At 43.8% G+C, this 14,313-nt stretch overlaps 1 protein-coding gene across 1 annotated transcript; it reads left to right on the top strand.

Annotated features, from left to right (window-relative positions):
* Positions 1–5,743: 5,743 nt before the first annotated feature.
* On the top strand, positions 5,744–13,386 carry LOC131695073 (phospholipid-transporting ATPase IH-like; the record flags this gene model as incomplete). Its single annotated transcript, XM_058983602.1, has 2 exons — positions 5,744–6,601; positions 13,179–13,386. Coding segments are annotated over exons 1-2 (331 nt in total), but the record flags the coding sequence as incomplete, so codon positions are not given.
* Positions 13,387–14,313: the final 927 nt, after the last annotated feature.

Raw genomic sequence — 14,313 nt, 5'->3', positions numbered from 1 at the left:
TCCACCCGCGCTGTGGTTGCTTTCCCGGGCAGTCTGAACAATTGAGGTTTGTAATGCTGTCTAAACGATTCGCTCTTCACAAAATTCCTCCGCAAATATTGCAAACTGGTCACCTTCTTTACAGATCCGGATCCGCTAAACAGGTTTCGATCGCCTTGTTCGGAAACTTGATCACCTGCTCGGTGGACCAAACCGGTTCACCTTAGGATTTGGCCAACTGCACCGGACTCTGGCTGTTGCGATCGAACCGAAATGTCGTGGTGATTGTTGCTACTACGCGTGTTGCCGACCTGGGAAGAGCCGGACTGCATGGACTTTGCGCTCGGGACCTAGCCGACGTCGCCGAGGGATGATTATTGTATGCTCCCGCATAGTTGTTGCCGTTTTGATCTTGATTTTACTGGCGAACTCGTTGGAACATAGAATCTGCACGGCTGCGTGGTTTGCTATTATATTCACTGCCGGCGTTGACCCTTGCGGCACTATATTATACTCACGCCTCGTGACGATGGGGATGTTTTATTTATCTCCTGCCTATGATGGTACGGATGCGAGTGGTGTCTTCGGGGTTAACGGTATCGTAGGTAATAACTCGACGGGCCTCCTTTTAAACCGTCCGCAGGATCAGCCTCCGTTTGCTCGTACTGGCACTCTTTTCGATTGAACGCTAACCTCTCTACTGACTTTTCTCCACGTTTTTTTTTTTCCTTTTTTACCTTTTTGACGTTTTAGCCTACGTCCGGTTTTTGTTGCCAGACAAATTTGGTTTTGTCAAGCGAGTGTTTTACTTGCACACCTTCTTCTGTCGGGTATGCCGTGCACGCTTATCATAATTACCTCAATGAACCATAATTTAATTTTATAATTTAATTCAATATGAACATTATCTTAACCCTTATGTGCAAACATAACAAATCTATTTTCGGAATGATGATCAGAAATATTCGAAATGTGACAGAGTAAGCACGAAATGATCTGTCACTGAACGCGAATACTGTCGGTTCATGAATCATCCGAGAAATCTTGGAAATTATTTTATAAACTTTATGTTACAACCATATCAATATGACATTAGCAACATTTAGAAAGCCATTTGTACCTTCAGGGTGAATTCGGTCTTTGTAGTCACCAGCAGTCGCGGATCAGCAGTGACAGCGAACAGCAGCAACTACACTAAAAAAATTAACACGTTAACATCATGTGGAAATCTATTGAATTATTTCAATCCACAAACGCATGAAATGCACACGGTTGCCACTTAAATATCCATTCAAGTGTGAGAAATATGGGTTTCAAATGAAATTCATGCGAACATAGAGTGAAAAGTACATCAACATCATTAGAAATACCATTGACTAAAAATTTCCAAATGATTTACACGTGAATGTCACTTTGTTTTACCTATAGATCTCTTGGGCAGAAGAATCGGTGAAATCAATTGTTTTACATGTAGAAATGCACTACATGTTTTTCATGCGAAAGTCATGTGGAAAGTTCATACTATACGACTCAATAGCATGGCAATGAACATTCAATGAATGAATATGTCGTGTTCACGTGGAATTTCTTTGAATTTAATTTGAAACACCACATGAAATGTTTATTAATGCATTTTCATGTGAAATTCAAAGGGAAATCATTTCTTGTACTTTTTAACATGAGAACGCACTTGAAAGTGATGTTTAATTGCGTATGGTTTTATCGTGTAGATTATTTTCAGTGTAGGGTTCGAAGTACCTACCCTTTTTGGCGAGAACCGGTATTATGGTACTGAAGCCCTCAGTACCGGTAAAGTACAGGTACTCAAATATTTAATAAAAAAATTCGAAAAACGCTTCATCGTGAAATTGAATGCTCAGACTGATGACCTTATTCTCAGATGATTGATTTGTGCTGATCAAAAAACATGTTTATTGTTTTAATTGCTTCAGAATGGCATAATTCATTTCAGCAGAAGATATTTTTTGTATGTGGCACCGTCTTTTATTTCTAAATCTAGGCCACTTTGAAATCAATAACTGCTAAGCGGTACGACTTTCGTCGACTTCAACAGATGGTAAATGTAAGAAACCCTATTAACAACAATAAATCAAAGCAAGAATGGCAGTAAATCGGAGTAGGTTGCCCGCATTACATCTCTTGCTTTTCTGTAAATTAGTTTCGATCTTTATGTCGTTTGCCTTCTATTCTCTAATGCATATCAAGGCTCCTTGCTTTCCTGTAAACTATTTTCCGATCACCAATAATTACGAAACACCCCATTTGAAGCTGTTCACCAAGTCTAAAATTGTTAGCTACTAAATCGCTGTTCGTTCTTTTATAGATAAAGATTTAAGCACGTTTATGGCACCTCTATCCCATTTTTATTGATCTGACAGAAGTCAACATCTCAGCGGGCACACAAATTATGGGCCCCACTGACAGTACAGCTATGGCGTCCCGATGTGCGTGGGCCGCGGAGACGCCAGCCGATTGTAATGGCGGATGGATGGCGTGGCGGGAATGGAACTGTACGGCGTCTTCCTTCTTTGGCTCAATCGATGAGCCACGGACGATACCGTATTGGCTTCACCGAGAAGGGCCCTCCTTTACACTTAGGGCACACTGCCCGAGGCTTCACAGGGCTCTTCGGCACCTGTAGGCTAACGCCTTGATAGTTATACTTCGGCAGATTCCTCTGCCTAGGCCGAAACGTGTGCAGTGAGGAATTCAATCGGTTATACAAAAGGTCCTAAATGGGACGTATTGTCAAGGTGAGATCGACGCTTCTGAATAATTTCAGCGATTTAATTTACCTGAATGAACTGCTGAATAGATTTTAACTATTCTCACACTTTTTAATGTTCTTCAACTCACTTCTTAATCACACGTACGCCGCGGTACTAATGACCAATGGCGGGTTCCTTCGATTTCCTCTTCCCTTACTACCGCCACCCACAATTTCCACCTTCCTTCTAGGCGTAACCTATCACCACCCCTTCAGGGGTGTATTATTTCTCCGTATAACACTTTCGACCCTTTCCAGCCCAATGTTGTTTATATACAATTATCTGTGTTGTGTATTTGTTCCTACTATTTACATTTTATATTTTATTTATTTATTTATTTTAATACTAACCCTACTAACATTAACATTAAGAAACACAACAGTTTAAAAAATACAAAAATGCACATAAAAATCATCGGGACCTGTAACGACAGTTACAAGTTGGAGGACCTAAACGTGCTAAAAGTAATTATTTATTTGGTTTGTTTACTTTGTTTGTTTATGTACGAAGATCTAAAATTCTGTTAGAAGCACCTTGGCCGCCCTGTCGGGCAGATAGAAAGTAAACCTGTGTTAAACTAATTTACAAAAAATATTGCGCTGCCAAACCCGACAATTTTTCATTTTTGTCGAATTTTCAACTCTCAATGTGAAATTGATTACGAAAGCTGATTTCAATAAGCAAACAATAATGTATTTGCACAGAGAACAGACATCCATGATCGAACAAAAATATTTAAAAAACGTGTGTAAACATTTGAATTAATATACTAAAAACACTAGCGCCGCCACACCAACCTATCCCAACTATCCGTCAAATCAATTCCGGAACCGGTTCGAAATCCTGGATGGATTCTGCATGGAATCTAGCTCAAAGAAAACAACCGATTCCGACTCTATCGGTTGACGCATTTGAGCTGGAATTCATGTTGGAATTCCGAACCGGTTCCGGACTAGTTTGACTGGGTAGAGGAATAACCGCTGTCAATTCTGTCGCACTCAGCCACAAAAAACATGACGACAGTAGCGCACCTGGTTTAGATATCCAAACTACCTTCGAAACCGTTAGAGATTTTACACAAGTTGAATGCTGAAGATGGACGTCTGTTCTCTGTGGTATTTGTATGATTAGTGTGAGTATTGTGAAGAGTTTTTCGTAGTAATGAGAACATATAATCGTATTTTGATATTATTCTACAAAGGATCTCCCGGTGTTGGTAACTATAGTTTCCCTTATAAGGGGTGAAATAAGAAAAAGCATTGAGGTCAAGGTGGTTGAATGATAAGTGTTGGCCCGCTATTGAACCAATTGTATAAAACAATTTTATTTATCATTTTACGTACAAAAAAAGGTAAAATAAACCATTGGAAAAAAAACCAAAAACATCCAACTGAATTCTAATATATAAATAAAAAATATGTATCATCCAAAGTCAATTGCACATTGAGTCCGTGATAAGCGTAGTTATATTACATCCATTCCGCTGGAACGGTCGTGATAAATCATTTCAATCGCGACATTTGTTTTCATAAACGAAGCGCCTCCACGTGACGTTGACCGGATTAAGGACGATTCAGACGATACATCAGCTTCTGTCAACGTCAACGGAACGTCACCGTTCCGTCAGGATAAGTTACATGCAGTTAAATGGAGGCATTCACACACAACATCAACGGCACGGAACGTTTTGACGTACGGCACGTGTGAACGGGCGCAAGAGAAAAGTATTTAACTTATCCTGACGGAACGGTGACGTTCCGTTAACGTTGACGGAAGCTGATGTATCGTCTGAGTCGCGCTTTAAGGGACTAGTGGATAAACAAATCGTTAACAAACATGATGTGATATAGCAATATACCAAACATCGGAGGGGCGATATTTAGGAAATGGAGTGTGATAATCTGAAAGTATACCATTGTTTCTCTTACTTAGTATGGATTTTTTCTTGTTTATGGTTGTTGATGTGCTCTCACTGCTGGAAATTAAGTTGGGCCTTACCAAATCGTCCGCTAAACTTCAGCTGGGTTAACTGTCAAAGGTTCCCTTGTGGCTGAAACCATTGTCAAGTAAGAGCGATAGCGTCAAACAAGGACCTCCCTGCTGGAAGTAGATAAAATTCAATATGTTAACTTCTAACAAAGGAAAACTGTCGGAAATTCCACCTCATATCTAAAAACCGATAATAGAATTATTGCTTTATATGTACATTTCCATTTTATACCCAAAAACCCGCACACCTGAAGTCGATATATCAGTACTATCGACACGGCTCTGTTTCCCGATCACCATCACAAATGAAACGTCACCGTTTTATAGCTATTAGCGCTTAGAGCCAATTGATGGCGGGTTCCATTCGAAACCAAACCGTCCACCACCCCCACACGCACGGCAGTGGTTCAATTCCACTGACCACCTTATCATTGAGTTGCCAATTTGTTGCTGATGGCGCAGCACTGATGACGTCGATGACGCTTTGATCTCCAAATATTGAAACGACTTCGGTTCCGTCCCGCTGTTTTTATTCATCTTTTCTTTTTTTTTCTTCGCTATGCTATGGAGAAGTCCCCTCCCAGATCGCGCGCCGGTCAGTTATCAAGTGGCTGTGAACTTGAAATGATTTCGCTGGCGGTTTAATATAGAAGGAACAAATCACTGGAGATCGGCGAACAATCGATACCGTTTTGATCCGCCTGTGAATATTATTATTTGTTTCGTGTTGAAAGATAAATAAAACAAAGGGTGGCTGTGTTGCAGGGCACGCTTCGATCGTTTGAATCGTTCGGAATGGATGGCGGAGGCGCGTCATGTTTTGTTAAGCTTCTTGGTCGATATGTTCAAGCGTCAGCCAGTGCCAGTGTTCATCTTAAATGAGTTAAAAATTTGTCGTCGCGTTAGACAAGCTTCGTTAATTTTTTAACATGTGTAACAAGGTGAACATTCTCACCTAACGCAAACTACTGATCACAAAAGTGACGTATGTGTTAGGCGCAAAGCACGAGAGTCGGGGCGAAAAACGCGTCTTATCTTATCTTCGTGTACAGGTAAATGTGCCGCAACGTCGCGATTCCGCGGGGTTCATTGCGTATCAACCCTTACCCCGTTTGCAATTCCCCCGAACTGTTATCTTTTTTTTTGCGGTGATAGTAGTGTGTTCGTCGTACGATTGCGGCTAGATTCCAAGAATCGTGTTAACCCATCCGTGTAGCAGCTATCCTATCGACGGAAGTCGACAGCACCGGGAACACGACAGCAGTTACCCCATATCCGTACGGACGGTCGCCATCGATCCCTGTTTCAGAGTTAGTGAACGGTTTGCTTCTGCGGGGGTTGGCTCGACGTCGTCGTCGTTGTCATTCTTGTCATCGGTCACGGACGGATTTAAGGAAGAAGTGATTATTTCTGCCGCTCACTCACTGGCTACGATATACCTACGGTTTGACAAGGTGCTAATCGGTCTGTTTATCGCGGTGTCGTCCACGGATCGTTAGTCGGTCATGAATTAAAATGGCACTTTTCTCGAGCTTGTTCGGCATGGAAAATATTTGCCCCAGTGATTAGCGAAAAGTGAAATCGGGTGTGTAATTCGTGCGTCGATCGACCAGCTGCTGAAACTCATATGATCCAAGGGTGCCGTGTTTTGCTGGGAGTCAGAAACTAATTGCTCAAGTGGTTAGGGGAAACGGATCCTCTGGGATTGCGACAGAACGGAGATGGTTCGGGAGGTGGCGGATGATGAGCTCGGTTTGAATGAACTGCCTGCGGTGGAGGTGTCGGCGTCGTCGTCGTCGCAGGGACAGGCGTACCGGCGGTCGTCGTTCTGGTGCTGGGGAAAGGTAAATTAGATAAGGATTAGAGTGACGTAACTATTGTTCGTTATTATTGAACAATCCATTGCTGATGTAGTGTGTATCGCTCTTATATTTTTTTCTAATAAGTTCTAACGAAGGCACAGCCGAGGATCAATCTGTACAAGATAATTCGTGTCTTAAAAAATGCTGGCATTTTAACCTTGTGTAGAGCATTTGATTGATTCGCGATGTTATCTTATCGCCTGATTGTTGGGTTACATCCATGATGTAGAGTTGTGAGACTAATTTTTCGGTATTACTGTCAGGGTATGCAAGGTACGATTATTTGTATTTGTTTATTTTCGTAAATACAGCTCACTACCTTTTACTTACAGTGCCTGACAAAACAATGAGATCATTGTGTGTTAAGCAGACCCTACACGAAACAGAAATATTGACAATAAATAATATATTGATCAATATATTGATGGTGTAAGGTCATCATGAAAATATTAATTCTGTGAAATTTAAATGGGATTGATGGATTGAAGCAGTCTTGTCTATATATTTATTGACAATATTTCTGTCTCGTGTAGGGTCCGCTTTAAGCGAGACAGAAATATTGTCAATAAATGTATTGACAAGACTGCTTCAATCCATCAATACCATTTAAATTCTACAGAATCAATATTTTCAAGATTACCTTACACCATCAATATATTGATCAATATATAATTTATTGTCAATATTTCTGCTCGTGTGGGGTCCGCTTTAGAATCTTTTTTGACGTCCCAAGCATTCTATTCGTGATTAAGCGAATGCCATCTAGCGGTGGCAAGAAATTGAGTGAATGCCATCTAGCGGCAGCATGGAAAATGACTAACAAAATTATGGCTACGCCATTTTGAGATTTGTGACAGCTGCTTGTATCCTGCCGGAACTCGGTCAGTTGTCGGATTGTTCTCCAAACGGGTTACGATGCAAATATAATTGAAGTTTTGAAGAGAATGTTATCAAAACAATAGGAATTAAAATAGGCCCACTATATTTTTGCCTTTGGGCAATTTTTTTATTGAAATATGAGAAATTGAATACGTTCGACAAAAATGTGTCTAATATTTTGAATGGAATTGTTTCTTTTGCAAAAGTTACCTTCTGAGAATATTTTCTTGTAGTGAAAATTGGTGACAGACACCTCGGCACCTACCGGTTGGCTCGTTGTGGAGGCTAGGTCTACCGCCGAGGGTCTACATCAAATAGATCGCAAGGAAGTGAAGAGTTAAATTGCTCACTTGTATCGTGACAAAACTAGAAGCCCATTGGTTCACGAAACGGACAACGGTGTCGAGAGAAATTCTGCCGCCAGGGAACTCTCAGTCGGAGTACGGCAGTTTCACCGCCTGGAAGCTGAATGGCCCAAGGAAATGGGTGTCAGTTTCGGGAGAAATTCTGCTACCGGGGAACGTTCAGTCGGATTAAGGTGAGTTTAACGCCGGTGACTATCCGACGAGATTGTGACAAAGCTAGGAACTAAATGGCTCACGGAAATCGGAGCTAAATGGTTCATGGTATCTGGAGCTAATTGGACCACTAGCTAAATAGCTCACGAAATCGGGAGTTAAACGGCTCACAGATATGCTTGCGGTAGCTTACCGCTGGGGTATATCCGAGTAGAGTTCGTGGCTAAATGTCTCAAGTGCGCAGAGGATCTAAAGAATGTCGGGAATTAAATGAATGAAAGGTCGAGACATGTCATGGATCTAGCCAGGGTCCTAGTTAACTTCAGAAAACTCGTGATTAAAAGGCTTCGTGATCACCCAAATCAACGGCATCTTCAAAGCGGATATTGGTGCAGTTCAGCCTAATTTTGGAACAGTTACCCGAGCAGTTGATCGGCCGATAGCCGGTAGTCATTGGTGGTGACTTCGATGCCTGGGTTGTGAAGTGGGCACTACCAGTCTTCCTATGATCATCGACAATTTTGTACCTGTGTACAAAATTTCGTGTACGCGTTCAACCTCAAACATTCTACGTCCCGATGTACAGGTTCGCCTCGAACACCGAACCCAAACGAACAGTGTGCAAACTCGTTCAAGCATCCGTGTACGCACACCGGGTGCGTACACGAGAGCAATTTCCACAAGGCTAGTGATGATGAGAGTGAGAAAGAAAAAACTAGTGCCTCGATCCTACGTTTACGCACACCGTGTACGTACATGGGGCTCGTGTGCAGGCGAACATGTGCACGTGTTTAGGTACGAAATAGTGTGTTTGAGTTCGTACATGAAGTGTGGGTATAATATTAGCACAGAACCAGAGAGAACATTGTGTGCGATGTGTATATGGGAAGACTAGGCAGTAGAATAACCAACACAAGAGGATGTATCTTGCAGGAGTTATAGGTACGATTGTGCAATGATGGTTCCATTTACACATTTCGTGTATCATCGACATTACATTCTATAGTCCTTCACTGACGGCGAACATGGACTGGAGAGTGTATACCCAGTAGCAACCACCAGGCGATTCGATACCACATCGGCAAAGGAACTCTGCTGCAGCGCGGAGAAGGACGACCGGCGAACGAAGCTGGAAGATTTCTTTGTTGAGGCACTTCGACCGGACAGCGAGACCGTCGACGTTGATGCGGCTGAGGTAGCAAGAAGGATTGTGACGTCACAATGCCGCAAAAACTAGAGCCATGCAGGAGATGGCGTCCAGTCCCGGTTCGGATGGAATACCAGACGTGGCGCTGAAAGCTGCGATCCTGGTATATCCGGAAATGTTCGGGATGGTGCTGCAGAAGTGTTTAGATGCTGGCAACTTCTTCGGAATGTGAAATTCCGCGATTCCACCTCGTGCAGGCCTATAGGTCTACTGAATACATTTAGAAAACTCGGAAAACTAATCAAAAGTCAGCAAAAAGTCGGCGATGGCAACGAACGGGATAGCGAGGATCATACCAAACGTCGGCGGTCCTGTACGAAGCGTCTTCTAGTTAGTGTTTCGTCATCGATACTGTGATATGGAGTTCCGGCCTTGTGTGCAGCGCTGAAAACCAAGCGGAACCGCGAGAAACTGTACAGAACGTTCCGGCTGATAGCCGTAGGCATCGTGAGCGCGTTCAGAACAATATCGTCGAAGACAGTATGCAATATCGCCGGGATGGCCCGGGATCTGCATCATCCTGGCGGAGTGCTACAATCGGAAACACACCAGAAATGCGAGGAAGATGATGAGCATCGATTTGATGGCGAGTTAGCTGCAGGAATGGGATAAAACAGAAGAAGGTGGACCTACCGGCTCATCCTAACCCTGTTGACGTAACTCCGCTAGCGAATGACGGATCTCAATAGTAGCATGTCTGTAATAACCTACGTACTTGTAACTATTGAGAACCAGAGCTACAGGTCCAAAGCTCTGGTAAAGGAGGATGGTTGTGATGATCAGGGCCGCGGTCACCACGTAAAGCAAAATAGGTCATAACCCCAAGTCCAAGGCGTGAATCGACCCGTGCCGAGGGATGAGTGATCGAGGGGGTGAAAAAGATGCTCGATCGTTAACGGAGCCTGTGGGGTACCTGGGCAACCACCACAGTAAGCGTCCCTTACCACGTTACTGCGGAGCTCTGACGTGGCGGACCTTTCTTTCTCGCGCGACTCGTGAGATCAATGAGCGACGGGAAAAACAACAAAAACCAAAAAACGGAGGTGCCGAACCCCTTTGCTAGAGGTGGTTTGATGAGGTCTCCCCCCAGTGGGAAGAGTAGTGGAGTGACGGGGGCTGCATCCGACAGCACCGGTACCCCCCCAGCAGTGGTAGAAAATAGCCCTACCAATGCGCTGGACGGGCCACTAGCCGCGATGCGTAAAGTGGTGGAGTAGCTCGATGCAATAATCGAGTTCACTAACGCGAAGCAAAATATCAGCAAGGAGCTGAAACAGAGCCTGCTGGTGCTCCGGAAGGCTGTTCGTGTCGCAAGACAGGAACAGCAGGCTTACGCCAACAGGGTGGAATGTCGGGAGAAGTCCGACAGAGGAACTCAGACAGTGGCCTCCAAGAGGGAGGGAAGAGAGAAGGCCGACATAGGTACCCAGACAGGGGCCTTCCCCTTCCCTATCTATGGAGCAGCCATGTCGCTCGAAGCGGCGGCTGAGTTCCCCTCGAAGGGCAAGGGCAAGCGCAAGACGACGTCGAACGCGAAGCGCCCTAGGAAGTTACCAGGCGAGGGTGCAAAAACCAACACCACACGGCGTGTAACCGTCACGGCCAAACGCCGTTTGGTCGAGGTAAACCGGGGCGAGAATGACCCCGCCGGGCAGAGAGAAGGTACCAGAAACTCGGTGCAACCGGGACAGTGGGCGTAAACCCCTGGACGCTGGTCACCAAGAAGAAGACGACACCGACACCGGATGCACCGCGGCCCGCGAAGAAGGCCAAGGACAGAGGCGAGGCCTTGTGGTTAAAAACCGACAAGGACAAATATGCCGATGTCCTATAGTCGATGAGAACGGCCGAAAGCCTCTCGGCCCTCGGGCAAGACGTGCGCAGCGTGAGACGCACCAATACAGGCGAAATGCATTTGGTGCTGAAGCGAGGTGCACAATCCAGTGCAGTGTATAAGGCCTTAGCCCAAGAGGTCCTGGGTGAAGGCGCCCAAGTGAGGTCGTTAGGGGCGGAAATGACTCTCCAGTGTAAACAACTAGACGAGTTCACGACCGCAGACGATGTCGTCGCAGCCGTCAAGGAGCAATGCGACGTGACAATCGACATTTTCTTCTTCTTAAATTTGTCGTCCACATAGAACTTGCTCTTGCCGGTGAAAAACTCCAACCCCGGAATTTGCTTAAAATCGGCTTTTATATACGTTTCGTCGTCCATCACACAGCAGCCATATTTTGTCAGCATCTTCTCGTAGAGCTTCCGTACCCCAGTTTTAGCCGTCGATTGTTGCCGCTCATCGCGGTTTGGGAAGTTCTGTACCTTGTATGTAGTCCAGCTCCCTTCTTTGCATTCTGGACGTAGCTCTGCGACATGCCGATCTTTTTAGCCAAATCACGGCTTGAGACGTTGGGATTTGCTTTAATCATCCGCTTCACCTTTCGCTCCGTCTTTTTGTTCTCCGGTCCCGGTTTTCTTCCAGCTCCTTTGCCGTGGTCCAACGTCAACCGCTCCTGGAATCGCTTCAACACTCTGGAGACGGTTGAATGGTGAATGTTCAACATTTTTCCCAACTGCCGGTGAGACAGGTCAGGAAATTCCAGGTGTTTGGAAAGAATTTGTTCTCTCGACTCGCGTTGGTTCACCTCCATTTTCGTTGAATCGAAAAACACGACTTCGAGTTTGACAGCATGTAAACAATACACATCAATGAGAAAGTGTGCAAAATTTGGTTGATTTTTACCCAATGGTAAAAAAGTTATATCCTGTTGAATGTGTCGCAATAATTTCGTGTTCGCCCTTTATTTAGAGATGTGAACATTTACACTGCCAACATCTCCTTTGGAGAGTTTTTGACATTTTCCAGCCGGTCCAACTAGCGAATCAAATTCGTTAGTTGGACAAGGCTGTGTCCCAACCAGCGAATCACGACTGTACTACTCCTATGGAGAGTTTTTGACATTTCTTGAGCGTTTTTTCAAAAAGACATATGAGTGACTCTCATTGTTTACTTTCTCTTCTGTTGATAATTAGGTCGCTTTAGCATATATCTCTCAACTATTTGCATAATATGCTAGTCAAACCCACCGTCTTTCGATCTGTATTGTAAAATAAGTGAAAAGTGTTGTAGTGACGCCGTAAAAATCGCAAGAGAAAGTAAACAGAGGCACTCATTGTCGTTTTGAATAAAAGCTCTAGATTTGTCAGTCGGTCCAACTAGTGAATCAAATTCGTTAGTTTGATAGAGGCTGTGGCCCAACCAGCGAATCATGACTGTAGTCTTAATTCGAAACGCTTGGATTGTACAATCATCGAAAGAGAAAGTAAATAAGGAGAGGTTCTCAATGTTGCTTAGGTCTTATTGAAAATTTGCTCCAGCCATTCAATTCACATAACAACGGCTAAACACACCTCTAGTTGCTTCTGCTGCTCCGTTTGGATATGAGTACTTCTTCCAAGGCACATGGCACTCGTTCGTGATGAGCTTGCAGAAATGACACCAAAAATCGGCTCCACTCTTATCAGCTATGAAACCTGGTGTTATCGCTTCGCAAACCAACGTGATCTTTATCTTGTAAACGATGCAATTTCATACTTTATTACAATATACCTTGCCGTATCGAGGTGGATTTTTTTTTTCGAACTAACGCGATGAATCAACCCGCGATTGCCCAGCCCAATCGACAGAACTGCTACAGTCACACCGAAGAACTCGTCAGTTCCATGTGCCTGCGAACGTCAATCAGTCGATATCAATCCGTGGGAAGCTAGGCTTAGCTGTATGGCAGACTCGGCAGCAAGATGGTTTGTTTATACCATTTCCACATTTAAAAAAAAAGTTTTTAAATTTGTAGATCTATCCACGGTTCTTTTGTTACCAGTTATTTTATAATCTCTACTAGAAGTAACAACATTGTTTACGGTGCAGTGAGTGACGAACGGTTTTTTTCTCTATTCACAGGGTAACCGAGTATCGCAGGAAGCCGACTCACTCAGCATCAAAGTGGGCGGCGAAAACCATGACAAGAAACCGAAGGCGCACGAGATGAACCGTATCAAGTCAACGAAGTACACGCTGCTGACATTTCTTCCGCTGAATTTGGCGGAACAGTTCCGGCGGGTGGCCAACTTCTACTTTCTGTGCATGACGATCATCTCGATTGTGATAGGTGAGTGCTATACGACGGGAGGGTGCGTCTACAGTCATGATTCGCTGCTGTTTTGTCACTTTCTAACTGGACCGCTTTTTAGTTAAACATCCGCTAGATGGACTAATGTCCAACTAAAAAGTATCTGAATGTCAAAATCTCGTGTCAAATTCTCTGTGACAAACAATAGTTATAGATGTGAGCAGATGCATTTTCGGTCCAATTAGCGAATCAAATTCGTTAGTTGGGCGCATGGTGTTGCCCAACCAACGAATCGTGACTGTACCAGGGTGTTTTATGAGTCGGCAGGTGACACGATGTTCAAAAGTGCCAATTCGTCGTGATGAGAGTAAACAATATGGTTTACCTTACTTTAAGAAGTGGTCACAAGCCAGTTGTGTCTTCAAACAGCAGTTCATTATCAGATCACAGATTTCGAGGATCATGGAGAATATCATTACAGTCGTGACCTTTTATCTGGACCGCTTTTTAGATGGACCTCCGCTAGTTGGACCATTGTCCAAATAAAAAGCATCTGAATGCCAAAATTTCATGTTAAATTTATTTTGACAATCAATCTGAAAATATTTAGAGATGTGAACAGATGTATTTACACCACTAACGTCTCACTCTCTCAATGCATACTGAATTTCTGGTTTGTAAAAAAATGCATTCGATTTCGTGTTACATCACAACTGATCTGCCCCTTAGTCTGTACGGGCAGGCGTACTCGTGAACATCGCGACTGTGCTGTGAATTGATTTTATCGTTTTTAAATATGTGACTTGGAATGCTTGAATAATAAGCGCGACAATAACCTGTGTACAGTGTCGATTTGCTGGTTGGACCTTTTTTTACCTCAATCGCTAGTTAATGGAACCTCCGCTAGCTGGACCATGTCAACATTTCATGTCGCGTTTTTTGAGACAATAATAATTAGAGATGTGA

Source organism: Topomyia yanbarensis, unplaced genomic scaffold (assembly GCF_030247195.1).
Source record: "Topomyia yanbarensis strain Yona2022 unplaced genomic scaffold, ASM3024719v1 HiC_scaffold_270, whole genome shotgun sequence".
Classification (NCBI taxonomy): domain Eukaryota; kingdom Metazoa; phylum Arthropoda; class Insecta; order Diptera; family Culicidae; genus Topomyia; species Topomyia yanbarensis.
Note: the sequence above shows the minus strand (reverse complement) of the source record. Positions and strands in the feature narration are given on the sequence as shown.